The sequence below is a fragment of the Phoca vitulina genome, unplaced genomic scaffold, assembly GCF_004348235.1.
Source record: "Phoca vitulina isolate PV1807 unplaced genomic scaffold, GSC_HSeal_1.0 scaffold29, whole genome shotgun sequence".
NCBI classification, from domain to species: Eukaryota; Metazoa; Chordata; class Mammalia; order Carnivora; family Phocidae; genus Phoca; species Phoca vitulina.
This window is the reverse complement of record NW_022589732.1, coordinates 23,637,525-23,652,418: the sequence shown is the minus strand read 5'-3', so window position 1 is coordinate 23,652,418 and position 14,894 is coordinate 23,637,525. Positions and strand designations below refer to the sequence as shown.

Below are 14,894 nucleotides of genomic sequence, written 5' to 3'. Positions count from 1 at the left end.
GTCTTTTGCCAAAATTAGGACATTTTCAACCATTTCTTCTTCAGATACTTTTCCAATACTGTACCTCTCCACTTTTAGAATTCCAGTGACATGAATGTTAATCTCTTGTTATTGTCACACAGTCTCTGGAGCTCTGTTCATTATTTTTTCAGCCTGTTTTCTCTCTGTTGTTGCTATTAAGTCCATCCAATGAGTTTTCAATTTTGGTTATTATACATTTCAGTTCCAAAATTTCTATTTGGTTCTTTTTTATATATTCTATTTCTTTGCTGACTTTCTATTTTGCCCTTTTTGTTGAGTGTTTATAGTAATATTGCTTATTGGATCATTTAGTAATAGCTGCTTTGTACTCTTTATCGGGTAATTCCAACATCACTGTAATATTGACATTTGTTGATTATCTTTTCCCATACAAATTGAACATTTCTTGGTTTGTTTGTTTGTTTGTTTGTTTTGTAAGGCAAATAGTTTTGGATTGTTTCCTGGTATTTTGAATATGATGTATGTATTTCTGGGTCTTATCTAAATTCTATGGAAAATGTTGGTATTGATCTTTTAGTAGTCAATTGCCCTGGTTTAGTACAGACTACAAGTTTCATCTTACCTTCTGTGGTCTGGGCATCCAATCTCAGGTTAGTGTTTAATGTCTTGCAGTGCTATTCAGAATTGTCCCAGGTATGTGCCACCCTGTACTCAGTCTCGGACCTGAACAATGATCTATTTGTTAGTTCAGTTCTCTCAATCTTTCTTATACTCAGTTGAATCAGATCCATGTGTGTGTAGTGTGAAGTGAGCCCAGGAGTTCTGATACCACTTTGTGGGGTGGTTTTCTTGATATCCTCATTCTTCACAGTCTCCTGGGTCCAATATATCCATCAGTTTTTAACAGATTACAAAGGGCCCCTCTGGAGTGCCTCCTTTTTATCCTCCAAAGTGCTGTGGCTTTATTTTCCCTCCTCTACCCTGCACTTCTGAGACTGCACCTATGTCTGGGGTCAAGTGGAAAGAGGACATGGAAAAAAAAAGCAATGGTGGTTCACTCTATATTCCTGAGATCCCAACCCCACTGACTGACTGGAGAGGCTTCTGCCACTTCTACCATATTAGCACTTGGGGACTGGGCATGAGACACCAGAGAAAAGAAAATAAATCAACAAAAACAACAACAGCAAAACTCCAGGGGATTTTCCCATTCTCTTTGCAATTTCTGACCTCCCTTTCCAGCTCCTGGAGTGAGGACCAGAGGGCTCTTCCTAGAGGTCTCTCTGTGCTGATGGTCACCGCTAAGTTTCGGTTTGAATCACATGCAGGCCAAGGGATTTTGGAGGAAAAAAACATGTAAACTCACCACTATTTTGATGGTATTTTGAATTCTGGTCTTCTTTCCCAATCCACCTGCTACTATTTACTTTTCAGAGTCCTAAAATAGCTCCCCCAAGTATTGAAGTCACAGCAGTGGGAGAGACATGGGAGCATAGTTACTCCACTTAACAGAACTGAAAACTTGCCATCAGGTGTTTTTTTTTTTTTTTTTCCTTGCAGTTTTTTAACTTTTTATTTTAAACTAACTTTAGACTCATGTAAGTTGCAAAGAGAATAGTGTCTGTGTATTCACCCTGCATTCCCCAGTGATAGTATTTTATATACCATTGTGCATTTTCAAAACCAGGAAGTTGGCAGTGGCACAGTACTATTGATTAAACTATAAACCTTATTTGGTTCCCAGCAGGTTTTGATGGTGGTGGTGGTGGTGTATAGTACTATGATATTTCAGCACACCACAGTCAAAACAGAACTCTTCTTTTTTTTTAGATTATTTATTTATTTGAGATAGAGAGAGAGAGCGAGAGAGCGAGCAGGAGCAGGGGGAGGGAGAGGGGCAGGCAGAGGGAGAGGGAGAAGCAGACTCCCCACCGAGCAGGGAGCCTGATGTGGGGCTCGATCCCAGGACCCTGGGATCACGACCTGAGCCGAAGGCAGACGCTTAACCGGCTGAGCCACTCAGGTGCCCCCAAAACAGAACTCTTCTATCACTATGAAGAAACTCCTTCATGCTACCTCTGAATGGTCAGACCCTCCCCCACACCGAACACTGGGCAACCACTGATCTGTTCTCCATCACTGTAATTTTGTCATTTCAAGGTTATTCTGTAAATGGAATCTTATAGTAGATCCATCAGTTTTTTTAATAGAATCCAATCTTTGGAACCATGTGTTTTGTTGCTATTAGGCATTCAGACCTTCAGCAATATACCTTTCCTGGGACAAAAACTGCAAAATACTGCTCCCTTTCCTCAAGTCCCTTTAACACATACAAGAATTTAAAAAGAATGAAATATAGCCCAGGATATATAAAGTGACTAGGGTCTGTTAAAGGACCAAACACTCATTACTGCCCATTTCTGAACACCCAACTGCTGGCCTTTGGGGGTCAGAAGGAAACCAGCTTCCCAGACATAATACGGCTGAGTCATTGCCCACAAACTATGACCAGGGGTCCAAGCCTGCTCTCTCCCTAGCCCCAGGTGGCTCCTCTGCCTTCATGTGGCTTTGAGGGCTGGATAAAGGTATGTTAGCACACCACAGTGAAGCTGGGCAAAAAAAAAAAAAAAAAAAAAGGCACATTTAAACACACCTATTGTCCCTGTGGCTTTGTCAACAAAATATTTCAACTCCTGATGAATCTCCGTGTTCCTAGATTTATTTTTAAGGGGCAACACAACAGATTGTTTCTTTGTTTGCTCTGCTATTTGCTCATGGTTATGACTTCCTCCTGAACGGTTCATCATAGCAGCGGTCACGCAGGGGCCATCGGACAGTGTATCATTATTTATTGTGTATCAAGTGCCATAAAGGTTCATAAAGCTCACCAGGTGCCTAGAATGATACGAACCAGAGACTGCAGAGCTTACTGATACACTTGGGCACTTACTGGGGAGCAGGAACTGGAGGCCCAAAGATGAGGCAGGCAGTCCTGGGAGTGAGCTTTTATGTCCTGCTTCCTCTTGGTGGTGGAAATGGACACAGAGCTCAGGAAGCTCCGTGTGGCCAGGACACAGAGGAGGAAGTAGACAGCATGAAATCTTGATGTGGATTTCACAGGTGAAGGTGGTGGTCCCTGTCTTAGCATGGGCAGCTTGACTCCTTCAATTATGAAAACACGCCTCTGATTGTCCTGTCTTCTGAAATGAGATTCTAGGGGCTAGGGAGTTGTGAGAGAGGGTGGGGAATGAGAAGAGGAAAACAAAGGTAACTCACATTTATGAATTATCTCTGCCAGCACTGATCTAGGTGTTGGCTTATGGAGGACGGAACCCACAGTGTGTTACAGAAAGCAGACAATAGATGAATAAATAAGTGTATAATGTGATGTCTAAGAAAGTGATGAAAGTTGGGCAAGGAGATAAAGCACAGAGAGATCGTTATTTTTTTTATATATATCTTTTTTTAAATTTTATTTTATTATGTTATGTTAATCACCATACATTACATCATTAGTTTTTGATGTAGTGTTCCATGATTCATTGTTTGCATGTAACACCCAGTGCTTCATGCAGTATGTGCCCTCCTTAATACCCAGCACCGGGCTAGCCCATCCCCCTCCCCCAAACCCTCAATTTGTTTCTCAGAGTCCGTAGTCTCTCATGGTTCGTCTCCCCCTCTGATTTCCCCCCTTCATTTTTCCCTTCCTACTACCTTCTTTTTTTTTTTTAAACATGTAATGTATTTGTTTCAGAGGTACAGGTCTGCGATTCATCAGTCTTATACAATTCATAGTGCTCACCATAGTACATACCCTCCCCAGTGTCCATCACCCAGCCCCCCCATCCCTCCAACCCCCCACCACTCCAGCAACCCTCAGTTTGTTTCCTGAGATTAAGAGTCTCTGCTGGTTTGTCTCCCTCTCTGGTTTCATCTTGTTTCATTTTTTCCTCCCTTCCCCTATGATCCTCTGTCTTGTTTCTCAAATTCCTCATATCTGTGAGATCATATAGTACTTGTCTTTGAGAGATCCTTATTTTTGATAGATTGGTCAGTGAAGAGTGTTCTGAAGACTAGCCTTGGAGCAGAGACCTTGATAAACTGAAGGAGTGAGCCACATAAATATCTGAGGAAGAGTATTGTGTGGGAAGGAACAGCACGTGCAAAGGCCCTGAGTTGGGGCACACTTGGCAAGTGGGGAGGCAGTGATTCCATCGGTGGAGCTGTAGCCCAGCATGCAAAGCGGAGGCGGATGAAGATGGGGTTGGAATAGCAGACATGGACAGGCTGTGCAGACCACGGGGAGGCTGCTTCAGGGTGACGATGAGCCACGGAAGCGCCGGAATGGGGGGACTGCATGGTCCTGTCCATGATTTTAAAAGTTCACTTTGAGTGTCATGCTGATGTGTGGAAAATAAACTAGGGTGGACGAGGGTAAGAATGGGTCTGCATGTGAGTGACAGTCACTTGCTAGGCTAACATCCCTGTAACGTTCGATTCCTATACTAACTCTCCCTGTGTGGAAGAGTCCAGGTCACTCATGTAATGAAGAGCTGAGCTGGCATTTGAACCCAGGGCTACTTCACTTCAGAGCTCTCCTTTTCCCATTAATAGCCCGAGTGTGGGTGCCTTGCTTCTGAGAGCCCGGGAAGCCCATTGCCTCTACATTCTCCTCTCTGTCCATGTCCCTTCCTTGGGCAATGGAGACAAGATGAGTTTGTCTCATTGTCATGGTTAGAGCTCCCAGCTACTTTGTGCCTTTTGCACGGACATGCCCCAGCTCCCATCCAGGCGCCCACGGTGGTCATCAGAGAACACGTGCTCTGGCCGGGGGGAGGCTGGCCCTCTGAGAACATGCTTCTCTCTGGGGACTGGTACTTCCCTGTTGAAGACACTTGCCACAGGCAGGGCTTTTCTCTATTCCTGATTCCCAGAAAGTGTGGTTTCACCCTTAGAGCCCAAATCTTGCAATTAGCCAGCATTGTCCCACATTAGTGAAATAGTAACTGATGTGAGTTGTTAGAGAATTATGATGATCTCTGACCAAATGCTCTAAGGACACACAAAGGGGGAAAAAAGGGTTCTTTCTAATAACTGATGAAAAAATCCAGCAATTTTGCAGCCTTGAGCAGAGCGTGGCGGGAGCCATGGTTTGCATAGTCCCATTAGACCCATATAATGCCTACCATTCTTCTTTTTCTTTGGTGAGGTGACACCAGGGCCAACTTTCTGCCATGGCTTCCCATGAACCAGGCTACCCTTTGTAGCAGTGCTCAGTGTTCTTCCTGAAAGAGGCGACCTACTGTAGTCAGGAAGAGCGCAGCATCTGAGATCTGATCGTTTCATTTAGAATCCTAGCTCTGTAACTGACTCTACCACTGGGAGGGATTGTGGTGTATCCCTGTCTTCTCTGTGAGATGCAGTGTGCACCGGGTAGGCAAAAGCTCCTTTGGCTGTGGGGCTGTTCACGATCCCATGCAAGAGCCCAGGGTGGCTACACTGGCCACTTTCTCCAAGCTCCTGAGGCTGGGGGCACTCAGTGCAGTGGCTTTCAAGTACTGCTTCTTCAGATCAAAAAGACTGGAGGAGGAGAGCTGCCTGAAGCCGGTCCTGCCTTCACAGACTTGCCCTTTGTCTCTCGTGGTGACGGGGGAGTGGAGCTCCATCAGGGTTTTCTCACCTCCCTCATGGGGACAGGGTAGCCGTGTGCTCCTTGGGGGTGTGATGGGCTTTTTCTCTTTTCCCTCCTGTGCTAGCTTCAAGGTAGTAGTTCACCGCTGTTCTCCCATCTTTCAGTTGGCATCTGCAAGTCCCAATCAGCCAAGATTTTGTCAAATTTAATTTTTGAAGTTTGTTTATGAACCGATTCTCTCATTGACTCTGCTTTCTCAACCTACTCAATGACCCTCTGGAGATTCAGGCTCACCTGTTTGTTTCCCCCTGGATGAAATAAGGTATAATTTAGAAATCCCTGAAGTTTGTTTATTTATTTATTTATTTATTTATTTATTTATTTATTTATTTTGACAGGGGAGAGAGACAGCGAGAGAGGGAACACAAGCAGGGGGAGTGGGAGAGGGAGAAGCAGGCTTCTCGCTGAGCAGGGAGCCCGATGCGGGGCTCGATCCCAGGACCCTGGGATCATGACCTCAGCCAAAGGCAGACGCTTAATGACTGAGCAACCAGGGCGTCCCTGAAGTGTATTTTTTACTTTTGATTGCAACTCAAGCCTGATGAAAAATTTTCCCTATTTTTATTATGTATGAATCCTTCTACTGAAATTAATGGAAATAGAGGCAGTTAGATACCTGTGCTTAAATCACTACCTTACCCAAAGTCCTAGGCAAAACCAGATTTTGTTATGTACTTTGAATGATGCGATGCACCTACATTTCCTAGATAAGCCTGCTTGATGCCTCTAGGTTAACTCTTCCTATTGGATTCCATCACCTTCCCAGGCAGGCTCAGGGGAAGGCTGGAGTTTCCAGGAGGCAACGGAGCTCTCCTCATGCATAACAGGGACACCACCTTGGCTTTAAACATCACTCGGGCCAAACTCGGGGCCTGTAACAGGATCTCTCGCACTTGACACATGTCTATCTTGGGCCCGGTTCTAAAAGCTGCCACTGTTCTGTAGGCCCTAACTTCGCACCTGTATGGCCACTTACTTCACAAAGGTCTAGAATAGAAGTTCCATGAGGACAGGGACTGGGCTGGTCTTGTTCTCCCAGAACCATATTAGTGTGTCTCCCAAACCCACATCGCTGTCTAGCATATTGTAAACCCTGGACATTTACTGAGAAATGAGTGAATGCAATCAGAATTATGGGCTAGATACTTTTCATACTGTATTTATTCTGGATGGGGGAGGCTTTGTCTGCCCAGAGCAGATGGAAGAGTTTAACAAACTATTTCAAAAGCTTTGGTGATAGCACACTGTGGCATATATTTAAATATAAATAAATAGATAATTAAAATAAAAGTATAAATGAATTCCTAAGGAAATAAACATCTGGTTTTAATTAAGAACTTTCTTACCTTACTCTGGTCCTGTTTTTAACTAATCCAATAGTTGATAGACAAATGTTGATTACCTACTCCTATCAAAGGGCACTGTCAGGCATTAGATACATAATCTAGAACCTCAGACAACCTAGCTAAATCATCAGGCTCCAGGAGATTATTCTTCCCAACACAAGGAAACTTTGACTTTGTCTATGTTCCTCCTCCGTCTTAACTAGCTACTTCAGAAACTGAGTTGACTCCATCACACAAGCTCTGATTTTTCAGTGATGTTAACTCAAGAAAATTGTTGAGCAATCTCTGTTTTTATTTGATTTCTCACTCTGCCCTGCTCACTTTTATTCTATCTCCTGGTCTTTTTTTTTTTTTTTTTTTTTAAGATTTTATTTATTTATTTGAGAGAGAGAGAGAGACAGAGACAGAGAGCACAAGCTGGCAGAGGGAGAGGGACAAGCAGACTTCCTGATGAGCGGGGAGCCCGAGCGCGGGACTCAATCCCTAGGACCCTGGGATCACGACCGGGACCGAAGGCAGATGCTTAACCGACTGAGCCACCCAAGCGCCCCAATCTCCTGATCTTTCTAATCTATCCTCTTTGAGAACATTTAAGAGAACATGGAAGAGGAAACAGGGAGGGAAACCATCCTTCTGTAGAAATGTAACTGTGGCAGGTAGAAGTTCTAGGAACAGCAGTGAAGATTCTACACCCTAATCCCTGGAACCTGTGGATGTGCAGATATTATTCCCATGGTTGTGTTGTGTGATGTCGCACACTTGACCCATGTAGAGAAGGAAAAATTCTTCCTCTACCCTTCCAAGATCTTTAATGAAGAATTAAACTGACATAAGACAGATTAACAAGGAGAAAAACCAAAGTTTCATTACCTGCACACACAGACCCAATAATGAAACTGAGACCTAAAGAAATGACCAAGGCAGGCAGTTTTTATACTTTTTAGACAAAGAGACAACAAATCTACAAGGAACTGACAAGACAAAGGAAACTTGGGAGTTTCACTTAGTAAGGAATTCTAAACAGAATTTGGGCTGGGGTAGTAAATTAGTGAAAAGTAACCAAGGTTGTTGATAACAGCCTTCTTGGCTCTAAATTTCCTATCTCTGGTCATAAGGATGTGTCTTTACCTCCCGCTATGTTACCTTTCCCATGGGAGATTTCTTTCCTGCTTTCAGAAGGGAGACAGAGGAGGCTCTGAGTGTCCTGCTTGCCCAGGCTGTCTCTGAAGTGACTTTTCTTTAAAATAATCAATATGCCAAAGTGGCACATTTTGAGGTGGCCTGCCCTTGGCCCCTACATGTAGCAAAACGGAGATTATTCAGATGGATGTGATCTAACCATATGAGCCTTAAAGTGCAGAACTTTCTCTGGTAGCAGAGAGAAAACTCGGAGAGCTGTGAAGAGTGAGAGGTAGGAGACCTTGTGAGAAGGAACCTTGGTCAGTGGCTTCCAGAAGCAGAGAGCATCCCCTGCTGACAGCCAGGATGGAATTCTGCCAACAATCTCTGTGAGCTTGGGAGTGGATCCTTTCCCAGAGCCTCCAGAAAAGGCCCCAGTCAGGCCACATCTTGCTTTCCCTTGGTGAGACCCAGAGCCTAGCCCCTTTCCCTTGGTGAGAGCAGAGCCCCCTCAGACTTCTGACCTACGGAAGTAGGAGCCAATAAACAAAATTTTGTTTTATGATGCTAAATCTGCAGCAGTTTATTACAGTGGCAAGGGAGAGCTAATGCATACCCTTTCATGTGTAATTAAACTCTACACAGAAGAGGTAAATGGAGCCTCTGAATATACTACCTGCAAAGGCTAAATTAGTGGGTGTGGACTCATTTGCAGGAGGAAAACACTCTTTACATTACAAAAGGATGAAGAAGTCCCTCTAAGTAGCACTTCTTCAAGCCTTTGTTTACAGATCATTACTTGCTTAACAGGGGAAGAGACAGAAAGCTGACGTGTTCCAAGCTATTGCTGATTAAAGAGCAATCAGAAATGAAGATAAAGTGTGAGATTATAATCACAAATGGACATTTACACCCGCATTTCAAATATTTTCACTGCAAAACTGAAAGCAAAAATACCAGAATCTCCAGTTCTTTCCAGGACACCGGCCCTTTTCATCCAAGTCACGGCTAGTGCCGGCAAGAAACTGCTGCTCTGGACACCTTAAAAGTACAAAGAGGAGACAAGGAATTCTTGCCTTTGGGTCCTTTGCTCCAAACTATTGTGCCTCTTAATTCTTTCTAACACGGAACTTTGGACTAGAGGAGCAGGTAGGGAGCAAAAGCCTCAAGAATCTTAAAAGGTGAAGTAAAGAATCCCAATAGCAGGGATCTTGACTCTGGGGAAAGGAAAAGGGAAACTTTTGTCAGTCCCTCACTCCCAGGGTCTGATATTAAGGGAAAAAATATACAATGAATTTGTCAAAGATGATAAAGCTGACTTTATTTAGGACCATTGCCATGGGCCCACGGTAATGGGATTTTACAGCAGGGGGAGGGGGAGAGAGGTTGGACACAATTCTGAATACAGATGTGCAAGTGGGAATTTACATCCAAGGAGCAGGCTGAGGTCAGTGGATGGAAAATTACTTAAAGGAAACCTCAGGAGTAAGGGGTTTCCGGCTAGATGGACAACAGGATTCTTGCTGAAGGCAGGGCAGGTGGATCAGGTATCTCCTGGGGGATGACCAGTGGAGGATAGGATATGGAGGCTGAGGCTGATGAGTCACAGAGGCTAAGGGATTCTTGCTAAAGTGATTTAGCAGGGTTCTGGCTAAAACTGGATTTTACAAGCAAGTGCATACACATGAGCCCAGGAGAAGGTTCAGGAGCCTGACCAAAGTTTGGCCAACCAAAGAATCTTTGTCACCAGGCCAGGCCCGCTCGATTTAGCTCATTCAATTCTGCAAGACAGACAGTTTTGCCCGCATATTTCCCGTAAATAAACCAAGGTTCCAAGAGGAAAACCAATTTGCTCAAGTTTACAAACATGTGAATAAAAGGCAGACTCAATTTGGTTCCCAAGCCCCTGCCCTTTCTGTTTGCTGCTCCAGACATTTGCGGATGATGAAGAGAAGTTACAAAATCAAAACTAGGGCAACATCAATTCTACCTTTGGACCCTGGCCAGGTAGCAACAAATTAAAAATTTTGTCTGAAGATTCCTAAGTGCTTTGACACTTCCTTCTTCTATCTACATTTAACAGAATTGTAGTTAGTCCTGATAATTTTTACAATTATCCTTAATGGTTAGACTCAGGATTAAATTGAAGGAGAGAAGCATCAGGCCCAAGTGACCTGTTGTCGTTCAAAACCTAGCGGAACTAGGACCAGTCAGTGGCAGGATCTCCTACTGCCTGGAACTCAAATTTTACCTTCAGGATATTAAAAATGTTTAAATGAACATGAAAAAATAAAATAAAATAAAATTCTTCCAAACTGGGGGAAAAATAAAATAAATAATAATTTAAAAAAATAAAATTTTTTCAAAGCAAGTATGCACATTCTTTTACTCTCAGCTTGGTGAATACTGAGACAGTTTCTCATATAAGCTCAGTCTTACTAAACAGTTCACCTGGAATAAACGAGGCATCCCATAAGCATTTCTTAAATTAATAATAATGGTCTTTAGCTAATTCTGGTCCTTTCTTGTAACTCCCTGAAGCAGTTGCTCATACACTTACCCACACTCTGCAGTTGCTCATACACTTACCCACACTCTGACTCATTAAATAATTAAAACTCTTATGATCAGTTCTGTCGCATTTATATTCACTTACCTCACTCTCTTGAGTGTTTCGTGTCTGTTTTTGTTTTTCTAGCTCAAATAAGAGTTCAGCATTTATTGAATGATCCTATGTGGCAAATACATTCTCTTGAGGTCTCTACTAATTTTGATACTGGTCTTATGCAAGATGGTATATTTGGTGGCAGTAGGATTCTGAGCCTAACTGCAAAGCCCTTGTTCATTCAGCAAATATTTACCAAGCGTCAGCTGTTTGTCACACACTAGCAATGCAAATACAGAGGTAGCTGACGCATCTTCTGTCCTTTACAGTGCTTCCAACATATATATATATATATATATATATATATGGGAGAGAAAGAAGATCTTATTGATAACAGGAGAAACTGTTAAGTACTTCTATGCTGGCGGGATTCAAAGAAGAATGTGAACACAGAGAAGGGACATAACAGAAGTGGGGAGGGGAAGGATAAAAGGCTTTCTAGAAAAGTCACAAAATGAGTGGAATTGTGAAAAATGAGTAGCAATCAGCCAGGTGGATAAGGGAAGAAATGAAGGACAAAGCATAGGCTTTTGAGAGCGTGATATTCTGAGGGACGTATTGAGAAGCTCAGATATGGCTGAGTGATGTGTAGGAACAAAGCATGAGAAGGAGATGGAAAGGTTGGCCTAATTCCTTTGTACTTCTGGCTGTGCTTACACACAGGCCGAGCTGATAACCGTGGTGTCCGACAAGGTCCTGGCCGAGTAGCAAAGCTGACAGATGCCTGGCTCCTGCTTGAAGCGGATCGCTGTCCCTCAAGGTGAGCCTGAGCTTATATGAAACCATCCACTGCAGCTCGGGACTAAATGAGAGACAGGTCGGGAGCACATGATGGGAGCACTGGGGGCATCTGTGCGCCTACTTAGTATGTGTGATTTTGGGACTAGGTTCTCCCAGTTCATCAGCCACTACCAGGAAGCCCAGGAGCCCAGCTCATATCAAGATAAAAGCAGGGAATCTTCAGGCCTGCAAATTGTTTTTAGGCATGAAATAGCCCTGCCACATGTCCAAAGAGAGCGGAGAAGGAGGTGATGAATGGCTGCACAGCAGCTCCTGCTAGGCCCTTTGGCCCTCACTCTGCCTCATTAACACCTTCATTCTCCTGCCCTGACCCTCATGGTGCTGGAGTTTATGATCTTCACTGGAAAACAGATAATGGAAGTCTAGGAGACACCGGGTCAGCGTGGGGACCACCAAACAAAAAGGGGCAGAGGGAGAGCAATGAGAGCGTTATGAAGGAGGCCAGGAGAAAGCATGGTCACTTAGCGGAGAGGAAAAGGTGAGAACTGCTAGCACAGTGTCAGAGGGCTGTCAGGGAAGATGCTTATCTGCAGCCTCCTTTGGGTGTAGCACTGAGCAGAACCAAATTCATCCTGTCGGTCCCCGCGGCATTGTCAGGAATTTTGAATTTCAAGAATCAGGTTTGTTAGAGTCAGTTTGCTTCATTATTGATTTCTCCACCAGAATTTCGATTAATAAAATTGAAATTTTATTTCAGTTGTCAAGAACCAAGTCTAGAGGGAGACCCCTAATTAGCCATGTCCCCCGTGGGTTTCTTTCCCTGCTCCTCTGGCATCTGTCTTCCCAGGTGAACTGGATTATCTTTGTCCACGTTTCCCAACTTGGGCCCATTCCATTCTTTACCTTCAAGCCCACCCCCGCCTTCCTAGGACATCTTCCTGCTGCTTTTCTTCAAGGCTGAGTTGATCGGAACCATTTCTGAAAGGTTTTCCCTTATCAATTCTCCGTCCGAGGCAGTTGGCCACTTTGCTTGACAGCTGACGAGACCTATGTCATGCCTAGACATTTTCTTCCTCCTTGTTCAAGGGCATCAAGGCAGAACCTCCTCACATTGGAAAATGGAAAACATTTGCAAAGATTATTCCCCAGCAGCCTTGGGGATGAGCTGATCATCTAGTAATGGTGCCTGGGGATGGGAGGGGATAGGTTCACTGCAACTTTCCTTAACTCTCCAAATAGGGAAATCCAAAAGGAAAAATCCACCCCCCCCCCCACCAGGGGAGAACAGGGAGGGAAGCCCTGCGACTGTGGCACCTTTATTCCGCCGGGCCCGGCTCCTGCTGACTCTCTCTCTGAGATCTGGTGCCCAGAAACGCAGACTCTCCAGGGAGCCTGTATTTTCCATCTTTTTCCCCGGCTAGCGTTTCACAGCTGGCTTTCTGGATAAGAATGATTACTAACATCTGTAAAATAATTTCTCTTCACATCTGCCTATGAATCTCTTACATCTGCAGCAGCCTTGGATATTCATTATCTTATTTGATCCTTATAACTGTCATGTATAATCATAATGATGATGATAAAAATTATTTAATACCGACTCTATTCCAAGCACTATCCCAGAGGTTTTATGCTCCCTAATTCAGTTGTCTCCAACCCTATAATGGAGAGGTTTTATTATCCCCATTTTTCAGATGTGGAAATGAAAATCTAAGTCCGTAATATCCCTCAGTCAAGAGCGTCCAGTTTTTCAAGGTCGTGGTGCTTCTTGGTTACAGAGCAGTGAAGGGTGGCAGAATATGCCACCCCCAAATTTGGCACTTTGGCATTTTGAACTGAAGGAATTGAGAAGAAACAGATATAAGGAAAGCTCTCTGCCTTCCCCCCTCTACCCCCTCCCCATGGCCTAAAAGTAGGACAGACATTTGTAGAGGTGTCCTTACCCAACCACGAAGGACAGAAGGTGATCATCAGAGGTCATTCTAGACCTTTATCAGCCCAGAGACAGCACCAGAGGAATGGAGATAACAAACTTGGCCAAAACCAGCCTCTAGGTACCATTAGTTTCCCCATATATTTACTTCTCCACTGTTTGCCACCCCTGGAACCTTGAAGTCCTTTTCTCTGGTCATGCTACTTCTCCAAAAATGTATTGTTCTTTTGTGAAGATGCTACATAAGCCCATGTCTTAACCACCCCCTTGAGTTACTCATCACTGATACTCTCACATGTACGGGAGATGCACGTGTTAATAAATTTCTGTTTTTCTTGTTCATCTATCTTTTTCAGTCTAATTTATAGGGCCCCAGTCAATGAACCTAAGATGGGTAGAGGGAAAAAATCATTTTTCATCCCTATAGCTGGTACCAAAGGTCAGATCTCCCATCTCATCAGTTTGTGCTTATTATATTATCCCAGGTTGCTGGAAACATATCCTATAGAATAACACTCCTCAAACTTTAATGTGCACAGAAGCCCCTGGGGATCTTGTTAAAATGCAGATTCCAATTTAGTAGGTCTGGGATGAGGCGCATGAATGTGCTCTTCTCACAAGCTCCTGGGTGATGCTGCTGCTGGTCCAGGGACCACACTTTGAGTAGCAAGGCTTTAGGAGCCTGGAAATGTGACCCCAGTCTTCAGTTCCCTTTTGAGATAAAAACCACTTCCAGAAGTGCCACCTGATCCTCATCCTGCTTGCTTGGACCCTCCCACCCTGCTTTGAATGGGAGCTGAGCTGGCCATTTGAAAGGCAAAGAGCAATTACTAGAGAACCTCAGAGAATCTGCATTATGGGGCATCAGAGCCTCTTTCTGGGAGCCAGGGAAGGCATTGGTTATAGAGAAAAAGTCTAGGGCCCTTTATCTCAAAGGCAGCCTTATTGGTGTAGTAGAAGGATGAGGCAAGGCAGCAGATACATTTTTTATTCCAAATGATGTATTTTCCCCTCAGTTTATCAAAGCGTGTGTATCTTTTACAAATCATTTGCAAGATACTTAAAATAACAAAAGAACTATTTAGCTTACTCAGAGCTCAAAATCTAGCAATAACCACTATTTACAATTTTTATGTATTCACAATGAGTTTTTAAGCTAGGTGTAGCCATCAACTGGTAGATAAAACAGTGGAGATCACACCACATTTTTAGATTTATGTGCAGAAATGGGTTTAAAATTCTGCTAGAAGCATCTCCTTATGTTATTAAGGATCCTTTATAAACATCATTTTTGATGGTTGCGTAATTTTCCACCATGATTTCCTTAACTATTCCCATGTTTTTATTCTTTCAAGTTATTTTCAAGTTTTCACTCTTATGATCAATGTTGAAATAAATCTCAATTTACATTTCTTT

At 43.6% G+C, this 14,894-nt stretch overlaps 1 protein-coding gene across 1 annotated transcript in view; it reads left to right on the top strand.

Annotated features, from left to right (window-relative positions):
- Window positions 1-11,560, top strand: part of GRID1 (glutamate ionotropic receptor delta type subunit 1) — a 774,024-nt gene extending 762,464 nt beyond the window's left edge. The window contains exon 16 of the mRNA XM_032423996.1: window positions 11,468-11,560. Coding sequence (XP_032279887.1) covers window positions 11,468-11,512 — 45 coding nt within the window. The 3' untranslated portion in view covers window positions 11,513-11,560. The remainder of the gene's footprint in view (window positions 1-11,467) is intronic.
- Window positions 11,561-14,894: the final 3,334 nt, after the last annotated feature.